A 26,797-nucleotide genomic window follows, 5' to 3' on the forward strand; every position below is an offset into this window, starting at 1 on the left:
AACCAGAAAGTCCCGACTCATCTCTGCTAGCAAGGAATTAATAAGCTAGGCTAGTGGCTAACTAAGCTGAATGGATGGGGCTCAGGTGAAGTTAAGTGCTGTACATACTGCATGCGTTACTGCAAACTGTGTAGGGTAGGTACATTTATACAAGTGCAACTATGAGCAGCCAGCACACGGACAAATACAAGTGTTGCATGGCTGATGATAAAGTTGTTAATATTTTTGGTTCATAAAAGCAGACAGGTGTGAAGTCAAGGTTTCTCATTACTTCACATGGCCAGCTTTGAGCACCTAAACATTAATTTGCTTATTTGTCACCATCTTGGCACTTACTGGAACCAGTAATTTATTAAGGAGAAGGAAGGTTGAGCAAACTGGAGCCACTACAGTTGACTAACAGGCTAGACACCAGTTAAAGGGTGTAAAAGCCTTGCAATAGTGCACCAGTGTCTGAGGAAGTCCCGATAATGCATGAATAGTATGAAGCAACTAAATGCAATCAGACCACCACTGATTTGGCCGTTTACACCCGTGGTGGTCCTGCAATGACACCTCAAAAAAAGGCCCATTGGTAGTAAGTTTATAGATATAATTAATATTTAATTATTATTAGATTTAAAATGTCCAGGGAACTATGTACATATCAGCTGATAGAATTTAAGCCTATGTGTATCAATAATAACACTTTTCTGGGGTCAGACATTTGAGCATAGAAATCTAAAGACACGTGACCTTCAAACCATCCAGAAATTTGCAAAATGTTGCATTCTGCAAATACAATATCCAGTTATATATGCTCTTATCAACAACCTTGTCTATGCTAAAATGTCAGCGCCCTGCCTTATATAGCACAGTATTATATTCAGAAAGAAATATATTATCTTTGTGATGTAAAGAACAATTTCCAGAGTCACCTCACTACAGCCAGGTTTCTCAGCCCCAGCTTTACTGTTGCACACTTGTGCCGTAGTGGTGCCATGGTGGAATTTTCCTGTGTGCACTCTAGCTGCAGTGAAAATCACACCAACAGCCCCCCTACAGTTGATCACTACAATACCCCCACAGCTGTGCGAAAAGGTTTGGTGGTGTAAGGACCCTTTTCAGAACGGGTGTATTAGAGCAGTTGCTACTTTCTTTACACCATTTGTGGTTGACTTTTAGGGGATTTGTTACACACGTATAAGTGAAAAGCAGGCGTTCTTAGATCTCTGTTTTGTCCAATATGTGTCCAACATATTGACATCCTAGAGTCACACCTTTATGAGTCATAATGGTGCCACTTATTATATAAATGAGGGTAAAGTGAACAAATATTAACTAGTTTGCAGTGAAGGAAGTGGCAGACAGTGGGGAGAGCTAAACAGAGTTAACAAACTCGCAAAAGTGAATAATAAAGGGACCACACAACATAGTTCGTCCTTTTTAATAGTGTTCATTCAAGCTGATGTTTTCTCTGCATGTTCAGGATTCATCATTTCCATTATAAAATCTTCTTTGCGACCATGTGAAGCTGCTTTTAGCTGTGTGTTCAGCCCTTGTGTCTAACAGCCACCAGTCATGTTGCATTCACTGGTCTTGCACACTGTACATCACAGTTCTGGGGGGGTTTTCTTCTCACTGATGAGAAAGGTTCTGACTTTGACAAGAGTTCAGCACCTCCACAGAGAATAGGCTTGTGAATCAAAGAGACTGTCTGCTGAGGGTTAGTAGTCGAGCTTAAATTTATCAGAGGAGGAAAATGGAATCCAGGTGCCCCCGACTGCAGATGGTGTGTGTTTCATTTACTCTGTTCTGCTCAGTTACTGGCTACTCGCATGCATTGGAAAGCATAAGGTTTACAAAGGCCTTGTGTGCATTAATAGTGTTTAGGAGATATTTAACAGAGCTCTGCCCTGCTGAATATTTCATAGTTGACAATTTGGCATTCACCTGTCTATGCTTTCTTGCGAGGAACTTCTTGACCTTTAAATAACCAGGAAAACGATATTATTGCTGACATACTGTAGGGCGTATAGACTTGATCTCACTCCTTTTCGTTCCCCGTGTTGCTGCTTTTGTTTGCTTGCATAGGAATATCACCATCCGTGAGTAAGAGAGCGCAGGCGGGGTGGAGTGGATGGAGACGAGTGTCACGGATGATTTCTGACAGAAAAACAGCAAGAGTGAAAGGGAAGGTTTACAAGATGGTAGCGAGATCTGTTGTGATGTATGGTTTGGAGACGGTGGCGCTGAGAAAAAGACAGGAGGCCGAGCTAGAAGTGGCAGAGATGAAGACCAGAATGGACAGGATTAGAAATGAGTATGTCAGAGAGGCAGCTCGAGCTTGGCCATGGTGAAGAAGGACATGCAAAGGGATGGTGTAAAAGAGAAGGATGCTGGAGAAAGGTAGGACAGAAACACAGGAAAAGTGATTTTTCTGCTTTGAGCATGAATTAAATAAAAGGAAATCCCACATTTCCCAGAACACCTAAATTCTGTGCAGTGGTTCAGTAAGCACACCTAATCTGTCATTTGATAAATGGTTCTAAAATTATTAAGTGCAGCAGCAAAGCAAACAAATAGACCACTACTGCACGCTCACTCAGTGTTATTGGTCATCCCTCAGAGTCGTGGAGCCTCGCGTGTAAAAATGCGATTATTTCCCCCTCAGTTCTCTTGTTTTTATAGCATCGTGTATAATGTTAATCCATTTCTTGCTGTCTTGCAACCTAAGATTTAATGTGTGCACTGATACAAAGCGTCACTGGCCAAAGCCCCGCAACAGGGAAGGGTAGGTGCTGATCGTACTTTGACTTCCTTGCAACATCTGACAAGTGAGTGGGTCTAAAAGCAAAAGTCCATTAAAGACGAGTCATGTGCAATAACAATTTCATATGACCCTCACAGCAGGGTGTTAGGTTTTTTTAGTGGATATTCACAGCAGAAACGATTCAGTTCGCATAAATAATGATTAATTGAAATGTCAGCTGTAAAGGTTCAGCTTGATTCTGATTGGCTCTTTATGGTGTTGGATGCTGATCAACGTGAGCTCTCTCGGTTTACGTCAGATCCTGCAAATGCGTAATTGCGGGTTGCTCTGCAATGTGTGAATACAGCGTTGTGTGGGAGTCACAGCTGGCTGTTAAATAGCTGTCTGAGCATTTATTCCCATTTGAAGCATCACGTCTTCTGGCCGTTGTAATTTGTCCCCGTAGTCTACTTTCAGCACAATGGCAGCATTCGTCTCACTTATCTTCTCCTCGCACTCGGCTTCATCCTCAGAGACAGTCTCCTCTCCTTCCTCGCTTCTCCAGAGTGAGCCACAGCTCATCTACCTCCTCTGTGATTCCCTCACCTCAGCTCAGCCACTCATTTGCCACTATCCATCAGTCCTCGCCCTTGTCTGTTTTTCTCTGTTCGCTTCAGGCACGGCCTGTCAGAACTGCTGACGGTAGCACAAAGGGTGGGTTACCTCCTGTGGAATTTACCATCCATCTGCTTCCCCTCTTATTCCTATGGCAAGGTCTCTCTCTTTCCCCCTTCTTCTTTATCCTTCTGAAGCTATGCAGGAAAGGATCAGTTTGTATCCCTGTAGCTCATTCGAGGAGCCTGTGTAGGGTTTTTGACCCTCTGCCAGGTTTTTTGATGTCATTATTTTACGCAGATGATGACGCAGTGGCTTCACTCAGTGGGGAAATAAGGCGAAGACCTACTGTTTTCAATTAAGCGAGTTACTGAGCCCATAATGCAGGCTATTATTATTTCATAAGCAGCACCTGGAGCATGAATGCAGTGAGACAGGAACACTGTCAAACTAATGCAAACCACCCACATAGAATTAGTAGCATTTATTTTCAGCCAAAAAAACCAAACAGCATTGGATGGTGTCTTCTCAGGGTTATATTCCTCCAGATTGGCAGCATGACCTGTACAGTTTGTACTACAGCTCACCCAGTAAATGTCTACCTAAGTCCCTGATAAGCGTTTTGAAGAAGTGATTAGGATTATTAATCAGTACTATTTGATTTCTTTGAGGCTGTTATTCATCTGCTTTATTGTAGGGTCTTTACCCTACAGTGTACAGCACCTTGAGGTAACTGTTGTTGTGATTTGGCACTATATAAATAAAGTTGAATTGAATTTAATCTATATCCATTTAAGCATTCAATTTCCTTTTTTTCACCAAAAACTCTTAAATATCAGAGTAAACCTGTCTGAGAGTAGTACGAACTGACCAGTTTATTAACCAGTTTGTCAAAAAATAGAATTTGTCTGCAATCATTTTAATAAATCTAAATATAATTTATTTTTAGGGCATATTTTTCTGCAATTGGATCTTCTTTTAGCAATTGATGAAAAGAAAGAAAGGGGAATATAGCAATGTTGACTTGTTAAGCCAGAAGCCACTTCCATCTGTATAATTAAAGCAAATGCAAATGTTAACAGTTGTAACTTCTTATAAGATAAGATAGCCTTCATTGGTCAAGGTCTGGCTGTGTGGCAGGCAGGATGAGGACCCAAGTGCAGGAGACAAAACTTGAGCAGCTTTATTGCTGAGAACTACAAACTAAAATACAAAACACTAAACTCTCGGCCTGTTAGAGCTTGAACCTGGTAGTAGAGAGCAATACATGGAGCACGAAGAAGAGGGGTGAGGATAATGAGAGGGCACACCTGGGAAACACTCCTGGGCATGCTCTAACTCAGCTCTAACCCAACCTTTTTGGCGCCACGGACTGGTTTATGCCCGACAATATTTTCACGGACCGGCCTTTAAGGTGTCGCGGATAAATACAACAAAATAAAACTAGTACCGGTACCGAAAAAAAAGAACATTTATTCATAACACACGTGAAAAGACCCAGGAAAACCGAGTTAACGATAAAAACAAGATAAATAAACACAATACAGAGGACAAGAATGACTCTCACAGGAGACACAGGGATGAGGCAAAGACACAAAAGGAACCTTACAACAACAAACAAGAATCCATGAACCAGAAATAAAGAAACTCAGAGACACAAAAAAGAACTAAACTCAGGATTGTACTGTACAAACCTAAAATTCAAATCATCTCTTACAGCAAAGGAAACAATCATAAATCCATAACAAAACCCAAAACGCTGGGTGAAAAGCCTGCACCATGATAGCATTAGTCTCAGTGGGGAAATCCACATTGCGAACAGCAGCAGAGAAGACAGGACAGGAATATAAAAATTGAAGAAAATACATACACCACACAAAGTGGAAGAAATATTCTATTCTGAATTTTAAAAATTCTGCTAAATCTTTAAGTTATTCGCTATCTGAGTCTGCTGAAAGTGCCTGAGCCTGACAAAGTGGAAGACCAAGATGCTGCAGGGTTTATTCAAGTTTAATAGGGCCTGAGCCATGAGAAAATATATTCATTCATTAAACAGTGTGGGCCTAGTTGGCAAGTTCAGTCTGACCCTGGTATAAGCATTACTCCCAGCTCGTGTGATGGTGAATTTGCTTTGGGCCCCGAGAGAAGAGATAAAATAACCAAGGCTGCTTTTTCCAGTCTCTATCAGCCACAGCACAGATCGTTTCTTAGCACTCTTGAGTTACTTCTCCGATTAGTCAGATTAGTCTCTCTGGGCAAAAGACTTGCTATGCTTTTCTATCCTGGTTTCTGATGACTTCTTTACCTATTTTAATCATGTACATATTTATTAGGAAGATACTGATGTGGAAACAGCTCACTTGTCAGCATATGGTCACTGTCACTTAACTTTTCCTAGTTCATTTAAGGAGCATTGTGCAAGTAAATAAGAGAAAATGGGATTGTTTGATTAGCTGGGATTTTGCAACACATCTTGTGCAGAAACTGTTCTCTCTCAGAAAGTTTTGTTTAGATTTGTTCTGCTATGTTGAAAAAGGTGAAGCGAGTTTGTGGTGGAACAATGTAGGAACACAACAGGTTGTATATTGACTTGACCTCTCGGGACGACGGCCAGTATTTCCAGGCTTCAGTAGATTTCATGTTTATAGAGGCTCCATTGTTTAGTGGTTAACATGTAAAAGATGCCTGGTTTAAGATTCTGAGGAGACACAAATCCTTGGGTGGTTTGGTCTGGTGTAACAATCTGTGTGAAATTACTTGGAACATCCCTATTGTCCATAGTATTGCTTTAACTTTGGAATATTTAATTTAATTTTGTTTTGCTAATTAGGGCTGTGCGATATGACCAAAATCTCATATCCCGATATAAGAATTCTATCGTCCGATAACGATATAAATCACAAAAATGTAACATTTTCTGTAAATTCTGTGAATCTCGGGCAGCTCGTCTTGCGGGAAGTGTTTCCAGCTGCGCGTCATGTTGCTGGAGTCGAGTGTTTTAACCGATGCATGAAACTATACATTTTTAGACATAAGTTGTAAAGGCCGCCGTTTTCTTTGTGAGTATTTATTACACGGCGTGCTGCGGGGAAAAGCCTGTTCTAACGTTTGAGTCTAAGGTTTATTTTTTAGCACCTGGCGGCTCTTTTTAAATTCTCATCCATAAATAATCTGCTCTTTCACGTGATTCAGTTTATTTTGAAAAGTCTCAACAGGATCTTGAACTTTATTGTGAAAGGTTTATGTGGAACATAAACAAACGGACACGCGATGCTGTTACAGTGGTTGTTGCTAATAAAAACAGGCGCTTGTCCGTCCGTAGTGTGGTTATATAAAATATAAGAGAAAGAGAGAACTTTAAGAAATTAATATAGCCATTACAGTGACCATCAAAACGATGAAAAAATATTGCCGTAAACAGTTTATTTTGCGACACCACGAAACAAAGGATAGCGTAAAATGAAACGATAGACGTTTTTATATCGTCATCCGATATATATCGTTATATCGAACAGCCCTAATGCTAATTTTCTATAGAGTTTACACTTTCTGTTTTTCATATTTATATTTTAAGCGAGCGTCAAATACTCAAATTCATCGACTGTGGTGACCCCTTTCCAATAACAGAGCAGACAAAAGAAGAAGCCTTTATTTTGTTTTGGTTTTTTGTTCTGCCGGAGGTTTCTTCCTGTTAAAGGGGAGTTTTTCCTTCCCACTGTCGCCAAAGTGCTTGTTCATAGGGGTTCATATGATTGTTGGGTTTTTCTCTGTATTTATTGTAGGGTCTACCTTACAATCTAAAGCACCTTGAGGCAACTGTTGTTGTGTTTTGGCATTGTATAAATAAAACTGAATTGAATTGAATTATGAGATTGTTGATCTGAGTATAGGTTTAGCCATAAATCAACAGGATTTCCATTAATCTGTTAAGTCTAATGGGCAGCCTGGCCTAAGATGACCCCTGTAAACTGTTTATCTGACATATCCTGTTAGACAACAGCTATTAGTTTTACACATATAAAGAGAACCCAAAAGCACTATGACGAAGTTTCAAAATTATGAAAGAACCAGGCAGATATTATAACTTAATATCTTTTTAGTTGGCTACTTACAAATCACAATAGGCTAAATAATTTCTTAATTATTAAATATAAACAGCATTAATCATGCTTTTTATGAGTATAGACTGTGAAATAACACCAGTTTGTCTCTGTCTCGTCACTTGCTGCGTATGCAGAGATGCACTTAGGCCAACACAGCTCCACTCTTTACTCTGTGCTGCACAGTTAGCATTAAAGATTAAGATACTTGATTTGCTGTTGTAGAGGTATACAATGAAATTTTGCTTGGTGAGTCTATCGACCAACAGCAAGGGATGAAAGCAGCTTTTTTTTTTTAAAAAGACATAAAAATTGTACAAACAAAACAACTATAGAAAAAGCATTAAAAAGAAAAATATACAGCACACAAACAACAAGTAAGGTGTAAAGTGACTTTCTGTTTATTTACCTCAGTGCAAAGATTATGCAATATTGTGTATTTGCACAGATATTAAATCAGACCCAGTAATTATTATTATTATTATTATTATTGCAAACTGCATTAATCAAATGCAGCCATAACAAAGCATTCTTCACTCCTGCAGATTTTCTCCACAGGTGTTTTTCTCTTTTTTCCATGTTTTGACGTTCTGTGGGTAACCCTGAGAAAAAGACTCATTATCTGTACTGTTTTGTGCTACATTGGTAGCTAAGGAATGTGTTGTCTACCACATTGTAAATTATAAACGCTGTAGCCTGTGAGTACTTTATAAGCATTCATCTGCATGTCCAATAGTGGCAAAAAAGGCTTTAAAACCACACGTGGTGCAGGGCTAAAAACATGACTTGGTGTTGATAAAATGGTAAATGATAGCACATGACAAGTGTATATATGACGCTGAAACACATACCAGTGCTGCTATGCCCCCTGCACTCTGTTTTTTCATGTAGGTGGCCATTTGTAGGGGTAGTGTGTGTGTGTGTGGTGCAAGATTGCCAGTAAGGATATCTTGCAATGCACCAGAGCATATAGATGAAAGACTGAAGTACATGGGAAATATGCAGAAATGGGATTATAGGCAAAATGTCTTTTTTTTTTTTCTTTTTTTTTTGCTGTCTTGTGAGAAATTTGCTCAACAGTTCCTTAATCGTAACATAATCTAATACAAATATGTGACTAGTAGCTGTGCAGGAAAAACAGCTTCCCCACATCTTTTTGTATTGTAAGACTCACGGTGTCACATTACTAAATACAGCAATAGTTTGATCTGAGGGCTGTTTTTCTTTTCGTCTCTGCACCTAACCAAGATGAGGCATAAAATAACAGGTCTCTGTAGATTATTTATTGCATGTGTGACAATACCGACTGAGACATTGTTGTGCAGCTCTGTTAGAGGAGATTACCTTCTACTGAGTCACCGCTGCCTGCAAAGATGCTGCTCTCAGCAACAACACAGCAGCACACAGTAGTCAGACTGATCACCTCCGTGTTTATTCCGACTATCTTTCCTCTCCTCTCCTCTCCTCTCCTCTCCTCTCCTCTCGAGTCCATAAAAGGACTTCTTTCTCTTGGCTGACAGCTTTCATTGCATTTTGAGGATCAGCAAGGATCACTAAGCTCAGTTCTGATCTGGCAGCTCAGTAATGAAAAACAGACTGAAATTACATAAGAGTTTGAGCACTTGAGTGTGTCATTTTGCCAGCAGGACTTAGCTGTTTTTAGCTTTGCCCAAGAACAGAGTTCTGCAACTCAACCCTGTCTGTTTTTGCAGGAAAGCGAGACCTCCCTGTGGGAGCGTAGGACATGGCCACTCTCGACGTGTAAATCCAATGATATTAAAACAGTTAAACCATTCTCACTTGAAGGCATACAGAAATGCATGGTAACTGATCCTCTCCACATTGAAATAGTAGTTATTAAAACTTCTCATTTGTGTTTGCATTGACTCCGTCTGCATATTGGCTTGTGCACTGTGAGCGGGTGTCACATTCCCACAGACACACAGGTAGGCGTCTGAATAGCTGACTGTCAGGAGCTGTTGTTTAATTGACTTTTCATGCTGTATGAAGTGTGTGTCCTTGGGATGTGTTTAAAACCTGCCTGCTATCACTAGACTTGGCCCAGCTTTAATAAAAGCAGCTCTCCCTGCATCCCCTCACCTCTGATTTCCATTTCAAAGTCCACTGAGCTTTCACGCTTCTCTGAGGAAAAATTACACTTTCATGCCCACCTGTTCCATTAGTCCAGTCTACAGTTTGAAATTAAGATGCAACTGGTGAAATTTAGAATGGAGTCATTAGCTGATATAACTGCCCAGCCGTCATTTCAGCCACTTTTCACTCTTGTTTTGAACATAAAAGACATCGGTATGGACGCAAATGATGGCAGACAGGTCTTGTAGTGAAGAGTGCATCTCTGATGATATCTGAGACATATGTAATCATTTATCTAATGTAAAATCAGTCTTACAGTAATCATTGAGCATCAGTTTTAACAGTTGGCCCGATACAAATGGATCCAGTAACCCAGAAAAACAGACAGACGGGTTCCTGCTCCCACCTGTCCCTGCATTAGTACCATCTTATCCTGATAATCCTGACAGTTAGCCTTACGGCCTGGGGAGAATGGTATTGGGATTAGGGATAGTGAAGTAATCATGACCATGACTTGGCTGGCTTTTTCTTTGGGATGTTGTCTGTCTGCAACACCAACAATACCTCCGACTTGCTCTGGTCAGTCGTGTCTGTACGAAGTGATCACGCTGCAACAGTAAAGAAAAGTCCGGAGCAGCAAATATTCCATTTCCAAAAGGGTTGGGATGCTGTGTGAAGTGTAAAAACAAACAAACAAACATTTGAACCAGAACCTCAATTTTCCTGATAGTGCAAATAACTGCCACATTTTAAATAATCAACAATAAAAGTCTGTGATTTTCCTGTTCAATAACTACTTAATTAATCCATTAGCTGCCTAAGCTATTTTTGCCAGGAGTTTGGAGAACTTTCTCATAAAGGTTCCATAAGTAAATATTTAGTTTTTATATCTGTCTGTATTTATCTGTCTATTGCTCATCATCCAGCTCCAGGCTATGTGCCTCAAAGGATCTGTTTTTGAGCCAGCTGCGGGCAGGAAGCGTTTCATTAAGCCTACTTGCTTGCTATTGATCATAATGGATGACTTGGCATAGTAAAAAGCTGTCCTCTCCTTTCGTGTTCTCACTGTATTTCACAAAGTGGATGATGTGTGCTGACAACAGAGGACATAGAGACTTTCCCCTTGTGTGTGCTCCCCATTGTTCAGTAAATCTAAGGAATCCTGAGGGAAAATACTTTGCAAAGAGAACATTGTGGATGTGTGCTGGCATCATAGTTCTATGTTAAATCACAGTAACATGTTTAGTAGGGGTGCAACGATAGACAAAATTCACGGTAGGGCTGGGCGATATTACCCAAAATTCATATCTCGATATTTTTTAGCTGGATGGCGATATAAGATATATATCTCAATTTTTTTTTTAAAGCCATAAGTTAAGAACAAAAAGAGAGTTCTTAGTCACACTGTGTCCCAGATGTCAAATGGGCATTTTCTTTACATACAGCGTAGATGTAGAAATTACTCAAAAATAAATTATCAGCATTTATTAAATAATCATGGTCCATAAATAAAAGAAAACAATGTTGTTTTTGTGCATAACGAAAAGCTCACAATTGTGCAGTCAAAATGTAAACTAATAGACCCTGAGCGTAATAACAAAGAGACAGATTTCACAGCTGCACCACGTCTCTGAACAGGTGCCATGTGTGGTCCTTATACACACACAGTACGGTAATATTACGTTGAAGCACAGTACGTATCACTCCGCGAGGCGGCTCCATCAAGCGGTGCAGCTCCGTAGCTTAGCAAAGTCATAATAAAACATTTTTTGACAGATTGCTGAGCGCTGTGTACCACATAAAATCGGTTCGCGGTCAGTAAGCACAACCAGAATTCATACATAAGGCGCACTGTCGATTTTTGAGAAAATGAAAGGATTTTAGGCCGTGCAGCCCCTCCTGGCTGCATGTCGTTAGCGCGGTTAGCTCGCTAACACGTTGACACCGTCCAGCCCCACGCAGGGGGGGATCCGAGGTAACTCGCTAACGGAGATTTTCTTCTTTCATCTCGTCATTGCCTGCAGGTAAAGCTATGGGGGAGGGGGAGTTATGTTCAGTGAAGGAGAGGCGAGGCCGAGTAACGTTGCGTAGAGACATAAGTGGACGAAAGAGAGGCAAACCTGCGGCTCCACAAGTATAATTATAACGTAACATAGACTATATCGATATAAACGATATTGTCACATCTTATATCTCGTATGAAAATATATCGATATTTTTAAAAAACTCGATATATCGCCCAGCCCTAATTCTCGGTTCGGTTCGATACTTTGGTGTCATGGTCATTTTTCAATACAAAAAATGTTCATGCTGTTTTAATTTGTCATTTATTAAAATTATAAATATATATTTTAACTCAAAAGTACAGTTTTTAAATGTAATGTTGCAGAAACAACAAAATAATTTAAAAAAAAAAATCTATCTGATCGAGAAATCACTCTAAATCTCGTTAAAATGACATTAACTCCATAACGCGGCAAATCTCCGTTAACGAGTTACCGCGGATTGCCCCGTGTGTGGGGCAGGACGGCGTCAACACTTTAATGAGCTAACTGCGCTAACGCAGTAGTTCCCACCCATGTAATTGAGCATTGCGTGGCACATCCGACATACTGTTTTACTTTAGTCCATGACGCGCTTACCTTCAGGATCATACTTCACATGAAGACCAAAATAGTTCCAAAGGCCAGATCTGAATGAGGGTGGGGGAGGTTCAATTTGCCATGTTGCAACGAGCTTAGCTTCTGTCTTGCTAGCTTGTGCTGCGCTCAGTGGATCTGCGCTTGACAGTGCAGCCTGGGCGGAGTAGTCGAGCGCAGATCCACTGAGCTCTCAACACCGACAGCATCGTCAGAAGAAAAGTTGATCAAATAAATAAAAAAAATTGTATTGTTCGATGCATATGCGTACCGAACTGAAAGCACTGTATCGAACGGTTCAATATCAATACGAGTATCGTTGCACCCCTAATGTTTAGAGATTGTTTAAACCGTATTTCCTGCTGAAGTTTGTAAGCAGGGTGTATTTGTCTCCCTATGCCAGCCTCTCTCTGTGTGTGTTTACATGCAGAAGCAGTGAGGATAAGCTGTAAGGCTATTATTCTGCCAGGGTGCCATAATTGCAAAGAACATTTAAAGCCTCTTTGCGTAGCTTAGCATTAGGAAGTTGATGACTCCCTAATTATAAATAACACCATAAAAAGTAGCTGATTAATAAAGAAAAGGCAACTGAAAGGAAATATTGACAATGTATGTTACCAGGCTTGTCTTAGATAGATAAGCACGCTGGAGTGCTGTGACAGAAACCAGCTTGTCAATGCTTTTAATCACTGTCTCTGCCACTAGCACTGGTTTCTTTGATCTGAGTCACATTAGGGCTGGAAATGTGGGTGCTAATGTGGAGAGTAAATAAAAATATGATTACAAATGAATGGGTCTATTCAAAACAAGTTAATTGACTCCAGAGATCCTGTTTTTCAGACAGGATCATGCCTGCTGTTCGTCCTCCTTTTAGTTTTAGTATTATATTTAATAAAGCCACTACATTTAAACCACCTGCCGAATTTTGCATAGGTCCCCTTCATGCTGCCAGAACAGCCCTGACCCGTGATTGCGTGAACTCCACATGACCACTGATGATGTCCTGTGGTAAGATGAAAATGGTGCTCAGAAATCAGGAGATCATCACATGTATCTGCTAAGTAAAGAGCGTCATTTAAAAAATCATCAAACGACACATAACACTAATGTACATCAGTAAACTATCACTAAGTTGTTATTACTGTTTCCTGCGCTTCATTCTGGACCAAAACCAGATGGAGGAGCGAGGACTACACAAGCTGGCTGGTGTGGTCATGGAAAAGTACACAGCCTGATGGATACTGAGCTCAAGGGCTCAAGGTTAGAAAGGCTTGATAACAAAGATTTCGGATCAGTTTTCCCTGTCTCAGTCTAAAGAGAAGTCGCAGTTGCAGTATTGGTTTTTTTTGTGGAGTCAAGTTTATATTAACCATCTTCTTAACAAAAAACAAGGAGAACCTGAGGGTATTCTGTCTTTCTGAACATCTGCACCATTCAGGACCTCGCCACCATTAGAGATAATATTACATTATATCATCCAGCGTTGTTCATTGGCTCTACTTTATGCTGCTGAGTACAGACTAGGCTGCTGTGTTGAATTTTTTCTGCATTTAAATACTGACAGAATGATGGATTTCTGCTTTCTGTGGGTCAGGCGCACTTTGACACGACTATCAAAAGCTGCTTTGTTGTGGCATGAAAAATTAACACCCAATCAATTGCTGGACCACCATCAGTGAGTCTCTGCCAAGATAATAACCAATCATCTCAGAGAAGCCGCTTACTTAGCTCATCCTCAGGGAGAACCAATATTGATCCTGGGCCAGACATTGCCGTCAGTAAGATACAAGGCTGTCTACAGTGTGTGTGATGTGAAGAATTACGCAAACACGCGAGTTGTTTCGTCTTTGTTAGTCATTTTGTTGTTTAGATTCACTAAAGAAGAATCTACTACATAAAGTAGTTCTGAGGATTTTCAACCCATCAGCAGGGAGAGTATCTGCTTCTTTGTGAAAGGAGAAGGGGACCTTCAGCAGGGCCCTGGTGTGAATACCTCTGGCCAAACAATCAGAAACAGACATCATGAGGGTGGCCTGAGAGCAAAATGTCCTCGATTGGGCCCTGTGTTCACCATGTAGCCTGATTGGCAGTTGCCATAGAATACCACAATTGGTAGGTCCACCACTAATGCCCTGTTCTGGGAGATCCCCCAGGACCCCATTCATGCCCTGATATTATAAGGGATGCATACAAACACATGGGGGCCATACAAACTACAGAGTACCATTTTTAATTACTTCAGTAAAATTTCTGAAAAATGGACCGGCCTGCTGGTGATACGAGAGGGGAGCGGGAGATCGACAGACGGATTGGTGCAGCGGCTGCAGCGATGCGGACGCTGTACCGGTCTGTTGTGGTGAAAAGAGAGCTGAGTGTAAAAGCAAAGCTCTCAATTTACCGGTCAATCTACGCCCCTACCCTCACCTATGGTCACGAGCTATGGGTAGTGACATACATGTGGCGGAAATGGGCTTCCTCCATTGGTGGCTGGCCTCTCCCCTAGAGATTGGGTGAGAAGTTCGGCCATTCGGGAGGGGCTCAGAGTAGAGCCGCTGCTCCTCCACATTGAAAGGAGCCAGCTGAGGTGGTTTGGGCATCTGACAAGGATGCCTCCTAGGCGCCTCCTGCGCAAGGTTTTCCAGGCATGTCCCACCAGGAGGAGGCCCCGGGGCAGACCCAGGACACGCTGGAGAGATTATATCTCTCGGCTGGCCTGGGAATGCCTTGGTGTTCCCCCGGATAAGCTTGAGGAGGTGGCTGGGGAGAGGGAGGTCTGGGCTTCTCTGCTTGGGCTGCTGCCCCCATGACCCGGCCCCGGATAAGCGGAAGAAAATGGATGGATGGATGGATGGATGGATGGACCAGCCTGCTTTTTTCACTTTTATTTTCAAGGTGTTTTTAAATTCATCAGTAATTTGATAACTTTGATTTAATTCAGACAATGTGGGATCTTTCGCTCTTAACACATTATCCAGTTCATGCCAGTATAGATTTCCAGCGTTTCCAGTATTTGCTGTTGGAAGTGGTTTTGCTTCCTGACTTTTAATTGTTTTGCCCCTTTTTAATGCTACAAACATGTTTATTACATTGCCGAAAGTGGGCATTTTAACCTAAGAATCTATGAGGATTGAGTCAAAATCAGTGTCAAGTGGCCACTGCGGGGAACTGCAGTTTATGGCACCTCTTGCTTCATTTTTCAGCCCTGGAGGTTGGCACTTGGTTTTATTTAGCTTATCTTTTCTTTTTTTGTCACCCTGTTTGCACGTGTATGTGTTTGCATTATATCATATACTGCTGTGTGGCTGCACCAATGCCCTATTTAACAGCAGGATGAGAGGACATGTGGAAAGCAGCATCTGTCTGTTGATTCCAGGCACACGTGAGTTAGTCATAAAAATGCCGGCTGACCTCAATAGGGGCACCATGGAAACAAGAAGGAGAAAAAGTGTGTGGTGTGTGTGTGTGTGTGTGTGTGTGTTGTTCAGGTCCACGTCATAGAAAGCAAAGCGTGATTGTACCAGCTCAGTGTCAAAGATGTTGGATTAACCTGAAAGATTTCAATAAATATGGGAATATTTCTAATGAGTCATTTATGCAGAGATCAAGAAAAATAGAATATCCTGTTTGGATCTTAGCAATCCGTGTTCCCCCCCCAGAGAAGCGTTTCAATTTGCAGTATCCTGCACATTATAAAGCAAGTTTGGACAAGAGTAAATTTTATGTGTGTATTGGTATGTCTCAGGTTATTTTATCTCTTAGTATTGTAGACTTTTGTGGGGTTTTGAAGATTTTATCACACCTATTTTACATTATGGGAGTCGTGGAAACCCCAGTTCATACATTTCTGGAAAAGCATCCATTATCCAGCAGGGTTATTTCCTGCTGTTTGCTAACATGCTTTCCTGCATATTGATAGACATTGGATTGCTTTGATTCATCATTAGGCATAATTATCTAAGCTCTGTTGAGCAAATGCACAGGGTTTAATCTATAGTTTAGCAGAGATATGCGTGGATGGTCTTTCAGGAATTGGAAAACAACCAACTAGTAAAATATGAACATAATCATATAAGCGCAGGGGTTTTCAGAATGATGTACAGTCTGTCTCATTTCACCTCGCGTGAATATTAGCAGCCAGTAATGGACGACTCTCTTCAGGGTTATGAGAAGAAGCCATAAACCAACAAATCGCCATTTAGATAGGAAACAGATTCAGCTAGGAGCTGTTTACTTGGAAGGGTCTATTTGTTGTTCCATCCCCTGAAGAACTCTACAGCTGCCATATAATGGTGGAGTGAGAACAATTTTTCAGTATCTCCTCGTTCTGCAGCTTCGCAACACTGAACAAGAAGGGTAAATATGTTAAAGGTAAATGCAGAGATACCACAGACATGTTATTAAATAAGACTCCTGTATTCATGGTCAAGGCATATAAATATACTATTGTTTTCACATTTTTTGTAGGTACATAAGCTTATTACTCTGTTTTTTCTTTATTGACTTTAACATGCTCTTATCAGCTTCCTGCTTGTGTGTTTATATGTGGCAGGAATTACATGAACAGCTGCAAGGCATTGTGATTTCAAGTCTTGCACTTCACGCACACACCCCACTTCACACCACTGCCAAGGCTGAAAAATTCATCATGCATCAACGGACTTCCTGCATTCAGAAAATATCCTTGGATTGTGATGTTTTCTTGAGGACATTCATTTCTCTTAACTTATATTTGTGAACATATGATCCGACTCTAAGGGGTAATCACTGTTTAGTTAGGCCTGACCCAACCTCTGGTAACATTTTAATCCAAATGTATGTTGGACTTTTTAAGTAACCGTGCTAATAAACAAACAGGCAGGCAGGCAATCTGAATCCATCAAATAACCTCCCCGTTGGAGTTAATTACGTGCTTGTAATCATAATATACAGTGATTGCATTTGAGGCTGACAGAAGCATTAGTTTAAAGGCTGAAATTTTTAATATAGTTTTGGCTCCTGTGTAATATTTCCTCTTCCCTAACCTATGTCCTTCTTTCCATAATTTAAAGTAATTTAATAATGGCTCGTCTGGGTTTACTTAATGTTGGCAAAGACCTGGAGGATGGATGGATTCTTTGAGTGAATACAACAAGTTACATTTAGACTTAGATTAAAAAAAGCCTTGTAAGTATCTTACACTCAGACTGCTGCTTAATGCAATGCCTGTGCAGACTACCGATATCTTACAGGAGCTTGTCAGAAGGCAGCCATCCAGCTGCAGTGTATGGACCCAATGTGTGGCCTGCTGTTACTTTGACTCACACACCTAATCTTGTGTATTCCCAGTCACTGCACAATCCCACATACCTTTGCGCGCATACACATTCTTGGGGCTGTCTTGACAGGTGCAGGCATGTGGAAAGGAAGAGATGTAGCCACAGTTAGTTAGATTCCTTTGCATACAAACACATGCAACACATTTGGAGCAGACACTGTGAAGTGACTGGAGAGATGTGGAAGAAGCACAAAAATCCAGCCAACCGCATGCATGTGCACACAGGCAAAATGAATAGTAAGCACACTGAAAGCAGCTGTGTCTTTCTGCACTGCAAACATTCCTCCATTGGCTTTTCTTTGTTTTACCCATATTTTTATTACTGGTTGTTCCACCTTGCAGGAAGCTGTCGTAGCACGCTTGTTTGTGCATCCCAGTGTGAATATGTGTGTGGAAGAGGGAGCAAGTAAGAGAGACGGAGCAGGAGGAGGGGTGGAAAACCGGCTACTGTGAGGCTCAGTCACATGGGCATGCACGAGAGGCAGGCAGGCAGACTAAGAGAGGCTGGCTATCATTTGAGCTGCAAGCACCAAGTCAAGCTGTGAGGATGCTCTCCCACTCCTGTACAACCCTGGCTTATAGGTATTAGCTGTTAGTGTCTCAGCTGGCGAGAGACAGTGAATCATAGTGTGCTGGTTAGAAGAGGAAGTCTCTGCAGAGTCCAGGCTGAAAGTCATGTTCAGTTCTCATTTAGCCTGTTGTGAATTGTTCACAGTAATGCGCACTCTGAAAATTGCTTCCTCGGGAGGAGCAGAGCCAACCCATTTTAAACCATCAAAAGCTTGTGCACATTGAGACGCTGGGATCTGGTAACATTTGCTGCATGAAAAACAAAATGAGCTTCCCTTTTACATTTCCTTCCACCACCTGAGATGTTTTCACACTTGCACTGCAGCTTTTCCAGACATTGTCCATTAATTGTGCCGAATAAAGCAAACACAGTTGCTTCTGGACAACAGTAGAAAGTGATCCCAAGGTAATTCTCCTGAAATTGTTTGCAGCTCAACCCAACTTGTACTTGATGGTTGATTCTGTGTCACCTTTTACAAGAAGGTACACCCTCTTTCAGTTCTAAGCTTTTATGTATCAGGACATAATGAAAATCATGTGGTTGACTATTTTACCAGAAAAAAGTGCAGAAGCGGTGCATGAAAAATTAAACGTAATCACCTTTAGCAGCAGTAATCTGAAATAATTGTTACCTGTATGACTTTATCAGCCGTTCACATCATTTTGAATCTTCTTTAAAGCGTTGCTTCCGTTCATTAAACCAGAGCATTTCAATCTTGCTGATGTATAGATCATTGCAGCACCTTGATTCATTTCTTTTTCTAACTCTAGAGCGCAGGTGTTGACTCCAGGCCTCGAGGGCCGGTGTCCTGCAGGTTTTAGATTTGCCCTTGATCCAACACAGCTAATACAATACACAGTTGGGGCGATCGTGGCTCAAGAGTTGGGAGTTCGCCTTGTAATCGGAAGATTGCCAGTTTGAGCCCCAGCTTGGATAGTCTCGGTCGTTGTGTCCTTGGGCAAGACACTTCACCCGCTGCCTACTGGTGGTGGTCAGAGGGCCCGGTGGCGCCAGTGTCCGGCAGCCTCGCCTCTGTCAGTGCGCCCCAGGGTGGCTGTGGCTACAATGTAGCTTGCCATCACCAGTGTGTGATTGGGTGGATGACTGGATGTGTAAAGCGCTTTGGGGTCCTTAGGGACTAGTAAAGCGCTATAAAATACAGGCCATTTACCATTTTACAAATTGCTAAATGACCTCCTGTCATGTCTTGGGATTCTCCAGAGGCCTGGTAATGAACTAATCATGTGATTCCGGTGTTTTGACCCAGGATGATATCTAAAACCCGCAGGACACCGGCCCTTGAGGGCTGGAGTTCAACACCCCTGCTCTAGAGTCTGAGATGCAGCACTTGGGGTTTGTTTGCAGTTTCTCCAAGCATTGTATGGTTAGATCTTGGGTGGAATTTACTGGAAGGTTCACTCTTGGGAAGATTGGAAGCTGTCTTGAATGTTTTTCACTAAATAATCTCACTATATAACGATGGACTTCACACTGTTTGGAAATGGTCTTATAACCCTTCATAGAACCCTTCTTCTCTAAATCATTGCTGTCGTCTTTCCTCCTTGGCATCATGTTAACACACTCCTGAATTCTCCAGAAACCTCACACCTGCCCTTAATCCATTCATGGGTTTATTTTGATTAGCAGTACCTGCCTGATCCTAAACCTCTTTATTCCCATGTAAGCAGTAAGGATGTACTTTCTAATACACTGTTTCTGCACTTTGGTTACATTTGTGGTAGATAAACAATTCAAGATTAATTATATTTTTGATTATTTTTTTGAAAGAGGGTGTACTTTCTTTCACGATGACTGAATATTAATTGAAATGGCTGAATGGGCTTTCACCCAGCTGCTCCTCTTTTGTCCTAACGGCAGGGTTGCATGTTTCTAGGCGTGCAGCAGTGAGATTTGAAAGCAATATCTTCTCCAACAAATTCAGGCCTATCACCTTGTCATAAGCAATAAGGAACTTTCTCCTTTCCTCAGCGGTACGGGATGTGTTGTAACCTTACTGACACAATACCACAAGAAAATCTTTTAAACATTGCCGCTCCATCTGTTTCCCAAAAGTGAAAAGTAATCACATAAGCAAAACTGGTGTCCTCATCAAAGTGTCTCATCAGTTGTATTCATATCATCATGTATTTATTCCCAACTGTCAGGCTGTGTTGCTGCAGTTTCTCCATAAATTCCACCATCTGGGCTGCTGAGTGTGATAGCAGTTATGATGATAACAGTAACAGAGTGAGGCTGATTAATTCCCTCTCTGTCTGAAGCCATCTCTGAACCACCCTCTTCATCACTTTCCACTCTTTCTTTTGCTCATTTTCCGTTCTCCCTTTCCTGTTTTCCTACCCTTCTCTCCATTATTATGCTGAGTGTTATATATGTCTATAATTATGTCTATTTCAGGCTTTCCTGGTGGAAACAGGACTCTGATTGCCTTTCTCTACTGTTTACATCCTGTTATTAGGCTGGAAATGATCATAACATGGCAGATACTGCTTTACTTCATGTATTTACTGGTATGATTAGTATTTACTAGTGTAACACGTTGTCACCATACTAGAACTGTTTATCTAATATGTTTAAGCTTGTCTCATGATATGCGGACGCACCTGCACGGCATCTGCAGATCACACCCACTGTGTTAAAACACGGGGACTCAGGGGTTGTTGCTGTGGTGTGATGTGCGGCTGGCAGCTTGGGAGCTGCAGCCAGTGTAAATAAATAGCTCAGAAAATGGATCTGTGGTCCCGCCGTGCCTTATTCACGCCACAGAGGCATATTGAGTTAAAGTTAAAGTGAGTTCATTAAGAGAGCTTGCAGTCACACATGTATCTGTGAACCTGTACTTGGGCTGGGGTGGGTGGACTGTAAATGTCTGAATAAACCTATTGGCATTGGAACAAATAAATAGGATACATTTTGGTGCATAGTCTAGCCAACCATCACACACATGGGCTTCAGTGCCGCCTGCACAGCAGAATAATCAGTTGTACTTCATGAGGTTTTCTAAAGGACTTCGTGCCCTTGATGTTACTGTTTCCTGCAGTCACTCAGTCAGGCCCCTGCTTGTGTTTGACACTGTCATTACATAATGTTAGGCTGCTGCATCCACCCTGTGGGATTCATCTTTGTCACGGGAAGGACTAATGATGCTGAGTAATGGAGCCTCTCTGTCACAGAGCGACTTACAGCCAGTGCTTTGTCTCTTCTTGTCCCCTCTCTTACAGATGCAGCTGCTAAGAAAGCCTTCATCACAGAGGTGAGCCACCACCTGCACCTGTCTCTCTGTCTTTTACTTTGCTTTTTGTCCCATACTATCCCACTATAATGGTTTCATTTGAGGCTTTTAATTGGTGCTTGAAAACCGCCTCCAATGTCACTACAAACAGCACAAAATATTTAAAAGCATTAGTGATTTTTCTTCTTGTCTGTATTTATAGGACACAACATTTTATCAGCATGTATCCTTGCTCTCTACATACATATATACAGCTACATTTAAACTATCCTGAGTTTGAATAAGTAATCCTTAGTGAGGCAAAAGCTCACTCCACCCTTCTCTAAAAACATGGTTTATGGCCCTTTTTTATTCTGCTGTTCTCTCCAGTGTCAGCGAGAGCAGATATGATCATCAGCACAGAGCCCTGCCTGCACGTTGTTCAAATTGTTTTGTTCGGGAGGGGCACCCAATTAGAATAAAGGGATGTTTTCCTTAAGACAGTGGAAGAAGTGAGGCGCTGCACTAAAGCCCAGTATGAGATAAACAGGAATTATTCTGAGCCGCGACTCAAACTCAAAGCTGGAAATAAGCATAATAAGTCTTCTTTAATCCTCCTAATTTGATCAATCCCTTTTATACACAGCGCATTTTAGCAAGCCCTAAAGTATTGCCCAATTTGTTTAATAGGAGTGTGCAGATTACTTAAATCTACTTAAATACCAGTTTAAACCAAAAGCTCAGTGACCATTACGTACAGTGGCTCTAGAATTATTTGCAGTGGATAAGATCCTAAAATCATTACATCAGCTCCATTACATTAGCTGAGCTACAGTCTGTATATCGCTTCAAAATGACAAACATCAGACGTTGAAATTGCTGCCATTCAACGGTCTCCATTCATAAAGAAGTGCAAGTACTGCTGACCGGATTATAATAGTCTGCTTCTCTCTTCTTCTTATCAGATGGCCTCATCCTCAGGCCAGCCTGGTCAAGGAAAGAAGATTGGACACAGAGGGGTGGACGCATCAGGGGAGACTACTTATAAGAAGGTGCTATACTATACAGTTTCTGTTTCTAAGAGTGACCTTTGATATGCTATCGAAGAATAGTGCTATGTCTCTAGGTGTTATAAAATGAGTTTTTCTGCCCTGTTACACCCAAAAAAGGTTTTAGAGGCCAGAGGAAAATAAAGATTTTTCTTTCAGTCAGTTTTATTATCAGAGGTTAATTTATCTAAGAATTATATGCATTTTCTGTTTGTCTGGTAATCAGAAATATGAAATGACATGACGCAGACTCATTGCCTTTGTACACTTTATAGATGATACCATTAGATTCTACTGAAACATTTCTAAAGAGCAATCTCAGACTGTCCTGTGAGGTTTAGAAGAAGATGAAGAATTTCATTTTTGCCTCCTCCACTCCCTCTTTTGCAGACCACATCATCAGCCTTGAAAGGTGCCATCCAGCTGGGCATCGGTTACACAGTGGGTAACCTGAGCTCCAAGCCTGAAAGAGATGTGTTAATGCAGGACTTTTACGTGGTGGAGAGCATCTTTTTCCCCAGGTTTTGTTACACCCAAACACCCACTAAAGCCCTCTAGTGCACTAATAAGTGGAATTTTTTTAATTTATTGACCGGATGTTGTTATCCTAAACTTTTAGTGAAGGGAGCAACCTTACTCCAGCCCATCATTTCCCGGATTTCCGCTTTAAAACGTACGCTCCTGTGGCCTTCCGCTACTTCAGAGAACTGTTTGGCATCAGGCCGGATGACTACCTGGTAAGAGTTCACTCGTCTTTGTCTCTAGATCCAGACTACGTTTAAGGTCATTGAAAACACTTGAGTGGTAGCAGACCAATCAAGGTTGGTAGCAGACTTTCCTTTATTGGTTAAAGCACTCTTTGATTTGAATCTACACACACCTTATCAATAACATTTATATCCTTCAAATGTCCTGAAAGGACGATTTTTGACATTTCACCTTTTTTCTAATTTTAGATATAAATAAACTTCTTTTTAACGGCCGATAGTGGCCAAACCGATTTGACACAGAAAAAGGCATCACTGCAACTTGTTGGGGTGGAGGTGTAAACAACAGAATTAGAAGAAAAAAACTCTTGATAAAAAGTGGGATCTTAGTAGAGAGCTAAGTGAAAAGGAATGTGGACAATAAGCCATGAGACAGCATCTGAGAGGGCAGAGAGGAGAGGAGAAGAAGGCTGGAGAAAGAGAAGGCAGGTCTGGAGCTTGTCTCTCTTCCTCTGTCTGGGGAACCCGGAGGCTGCATGATTCAACGCTCTGCATATACATACACTGATTAGTCAGTGTTTTTGCATGCTCCATGTGCACTTGTCCTCAATGCATTGGTACTCCAACCACGTGGAAACACAGCATTGTGCCGGCTTTTCTCCCTTTTCTCTTTCAGTCAGCAAGTCATCTGGAGACATTTCACCACTGACTGGCTGTACTTATTATTCAGATTTTAGGTCACAGCATAAACTCAAAATTATAATATGAATCTAGAGTCCATATTCTCTTTTAATTCTTTTTTTAAGCATTTCCTTAAGCACTTGGACATAACATAGGACAATCTAGTTGATTGTCTTAACTGGTAGATGGTGTTAATTGAACGGTGCTCAACAAATCCTGAATTGAAATTTATAGAAAATGCAGCAGCAGCAGAGGAAGTGGTATACAGTGGTCCCTCGCTATGACACGGTTCACCTCTCGCAGCCTCGCTATTTCGCTGAATTTTTTTGTGCAATTTTTCATGCTTTTATTTATTTATTTATTTTACTGTGCATTACGTTCTGCATCCTGATTGGCGGTAGACTATTGTCAATCAATCTTGTGCCATGTCTCCTGTACAGTACAGAATGCGTTCACCTTCTCAAATTAATATAAATCTTCGATTGCTAGCAGTGTGATTCCATAGTGCTGCACTAAATGTTTGTAAGTTTTCTCCCCAACAAATACAACAATGTTGATTAGACGTTTTGCACCATCAAAGGCAACCGCGGGTGCCTTTGGTTTCATTCTATAATACTGGACTTATTTTCTACAAAGGTTTGAACTTTGAGGGTTTTTAAACAAGAGAGAAAAGTGTGAAAATGTTCATGCCTGTCTGCGAAAAGTGTATAAAGTGTGTAGTGAGGGGTTTTACAGCCTTACAGCATCTATAATAATACTAAAAAATAAAGTTGACTCCTTTGCGGATTTCACCTATCGCGGGTTATTTTTAGGACTTAACTCCCGATAAACGAGGGACCATTGTAAACCTCACTAACCTAAGGGGTCAACACTTTAATTTGGGACATAGTCAACAAAACTTTCAATGATTTTTAAAATCAGATATCACTGATATTTCTGTACTTGCACACTTACGCACTGACGACCACTGAAATTAATTTAGACAATGCTTCAAAAGTAAGGCCAAAGTAAGATTACATTACATGATCGCTGGTTGTTGGTTAGACGTGCTACAGGAAAGACTTAATGTTCATGTTTAGTGTTCAGTCTGCTGTGGATTTTTGGTTGTAAGTTTAAAAAAACAACAACTTTCACTTCAACTGCAAGGCTAAAATTTATGGGCATAAAGTGCTATAATAATGATGATGATGATACATGCTATTTCTATATAGCATCTTTCTAAACCCCAGTTACAAGATACTAAAATAGCAGCATGGAAACATTTCTGAATGCATAAAAAGAGAGAAAAAAGACAAAATGATGACAGAAATCATTAAGAATACATAATAAAACATTATGAACAAGCCAGGTGCTGTTGTAAAAGCAGATAAGTGACGGATAAGAGTCAATTAAAAGCTCAAATTTTAATCTAGAACATAATTATTCTGTGACTTATGAACTGAAATGTAGTCTCACTATAAAAAAATACTGTATATGAGCCATTTCTGTTCACAGGTAGCTGATGTTGTTAGAGTTCATTAGTGGTGGATGTTAAAAAGTAATTTGTTACAGTAGAAAATTGCTGCCATTAAAAGGTAATTTGGAGGGTTAACGGCTTTTTGCATTACCAGAACACTTTGGTCGTATTTCCTCTGTCTCGTAACCAACAATAAGCTTGTTAGTGTTGCTACGAGTGACAGCTTCAGCCATTGCTGTTGTGGGGCTGTAGCACTGGCACCATCTAATCCAGCCTTTCTAACAAGTCACTCTGTTATGTGTTACCACCAACAAGTTATTCATAGACAAATCATTAGGGCCTGCCAGAAGAGATAATGTGTTGTTGACACATTTGTGGCGGCAGCTACTGATTTTTGTTATTTCCTGTGGACCTGCCAATTATGGGCCTTTCTGTTTTGTCAGTAAATAGTGATAAAGAGATGTTAGATTTTCTCACACCCAAAAAGACAAAGAAAGCTTAAATAGTCTCTGCAGCAGTTCTGTTCGCTGAAGGTTTGATGCTGTTTTATCACATCCCTAAAGAGACTTTCTCGTCTGATAAATTAGACATCTTAGTGTAGGGCTGTGCGATATGACCAAAATCTCATATCCCGATATTAAGACATATATCGTCCCGATAACGATATAAATCACAAGAATGTAGCATTTTCTGTAAATTCTGTGAATCTCGTGCACCTCGACTTGGTGAAGTATTTCCAGCTGCGCGTCATGTAGCTGGAGTCGAGTGTTTTAACCGATGGATGAAACTATACATTTTTAGACATAAGTTGTAAAGGCCGCCGTTTTCTTTGTGAGTATTTATTACACAGCGTGCTGCGGGGAAAAGCCTGTTCTAACATTTGAGTTTAAGGTTTATTTTTTAGCACCTGACGGCTCTTTTTTGCTTCTCATCCGTAAACATTCTGCATACTCTTTCACGTGATTCAGTTTATTTTGAAAAGTCTCAACAGGATCTTGAACTTTATTGTGAAAGGTTAATGTGGAAACTAAACCAGCGGACATGCGATGGTTTTGCCGTCGTTGTTGCTAACGACAATGCATAAAAACAGGGCTTGTCCATCTGTAGTGTGGTTATATTAAAAATAAGACAAAGAGAGAACTTTAGGAAATTAATATATCCACTACAGTGACCATCAAAACCATGAAAAAATATTGCTCTAAACAGTTTATTTTACGACACCACAAAACAAAAGATAGTGTAAAATGAAACTATAGACTTTTTTATATCGTTATCCGATATATATCATTATATCGAACAGCCCTAGTGTGAAGATGAGCCTCCCAACTGTTTGCTTATTGCTATTCCTAGTCAGCTTCACATTCTTATCCTCCCGTCCTGCTTAGGTGTGTTTTAAAATGTTGGAATTGATTCAGGAGAATGTTCAAATGTGAGTAATTAGCGGAAGTTGGATGGGGAGTGTTTGTATAAAAAAGGTTACAACATTGGAATTTTAAAAGCATGTTCTTTCAGCTTTGTGTTTGTTTCCATTGTAATTCTGTAAAATATATATTTATTCTATGTCCTTATATGTCCTATGTCCTATGGCCTTTTGTGTTTCATTAATATTCA

At 40.8% G+C, this 26,797-nt stretch overlaps 1 protein-coding gene across 3 annotated transcripts in view; it reads left to right on the forward strand.

Annotated features, from left to right (window-relative positions):
- Positions 1-26,797, forward strand: part of pip5k1ca (phosphatidylinositol-4-phosphate 5-kinase, type I, gamma a) — a 52,620-nt gene that overhangs the window by 487 nt on the left and 25,336 nt on the right. For all 3 annotated transcript variants that reach the window (XM_082525522.1, XM_082525523.1, XM_082525524.1), the window contains exons 2-5: positions 21,304-21,335; positions 22,259-22,345; positions 22,733-22,863; positions 22,962-23,079. In XM_082525522.1, the coding sequence (XP_082381648.1) occupies positions 21,304-21,335; positions 22,259-22,345; positions 22,733-22,863; positions 22,962-23,079 (368 nt within the window). The remainder of the gene's footprint in view (positions 1-21,303; positions 21,336-22,258; positions 22,346-22,732; positions 22,864-22,961; positions 23,080-26,797) is intronic.

This window comes from Aulonocara stuartgranti, assembly GCF_965226115.1.
Source record: "Aulonocara stuartgranti genome assembly, chromosome: 23".
NCBI lineage: Eukaryota > Metazoa > Chordata > Actinopteri > Cichliformes > Cichlidae > Aulonocara > Aulonocara stuartgranti.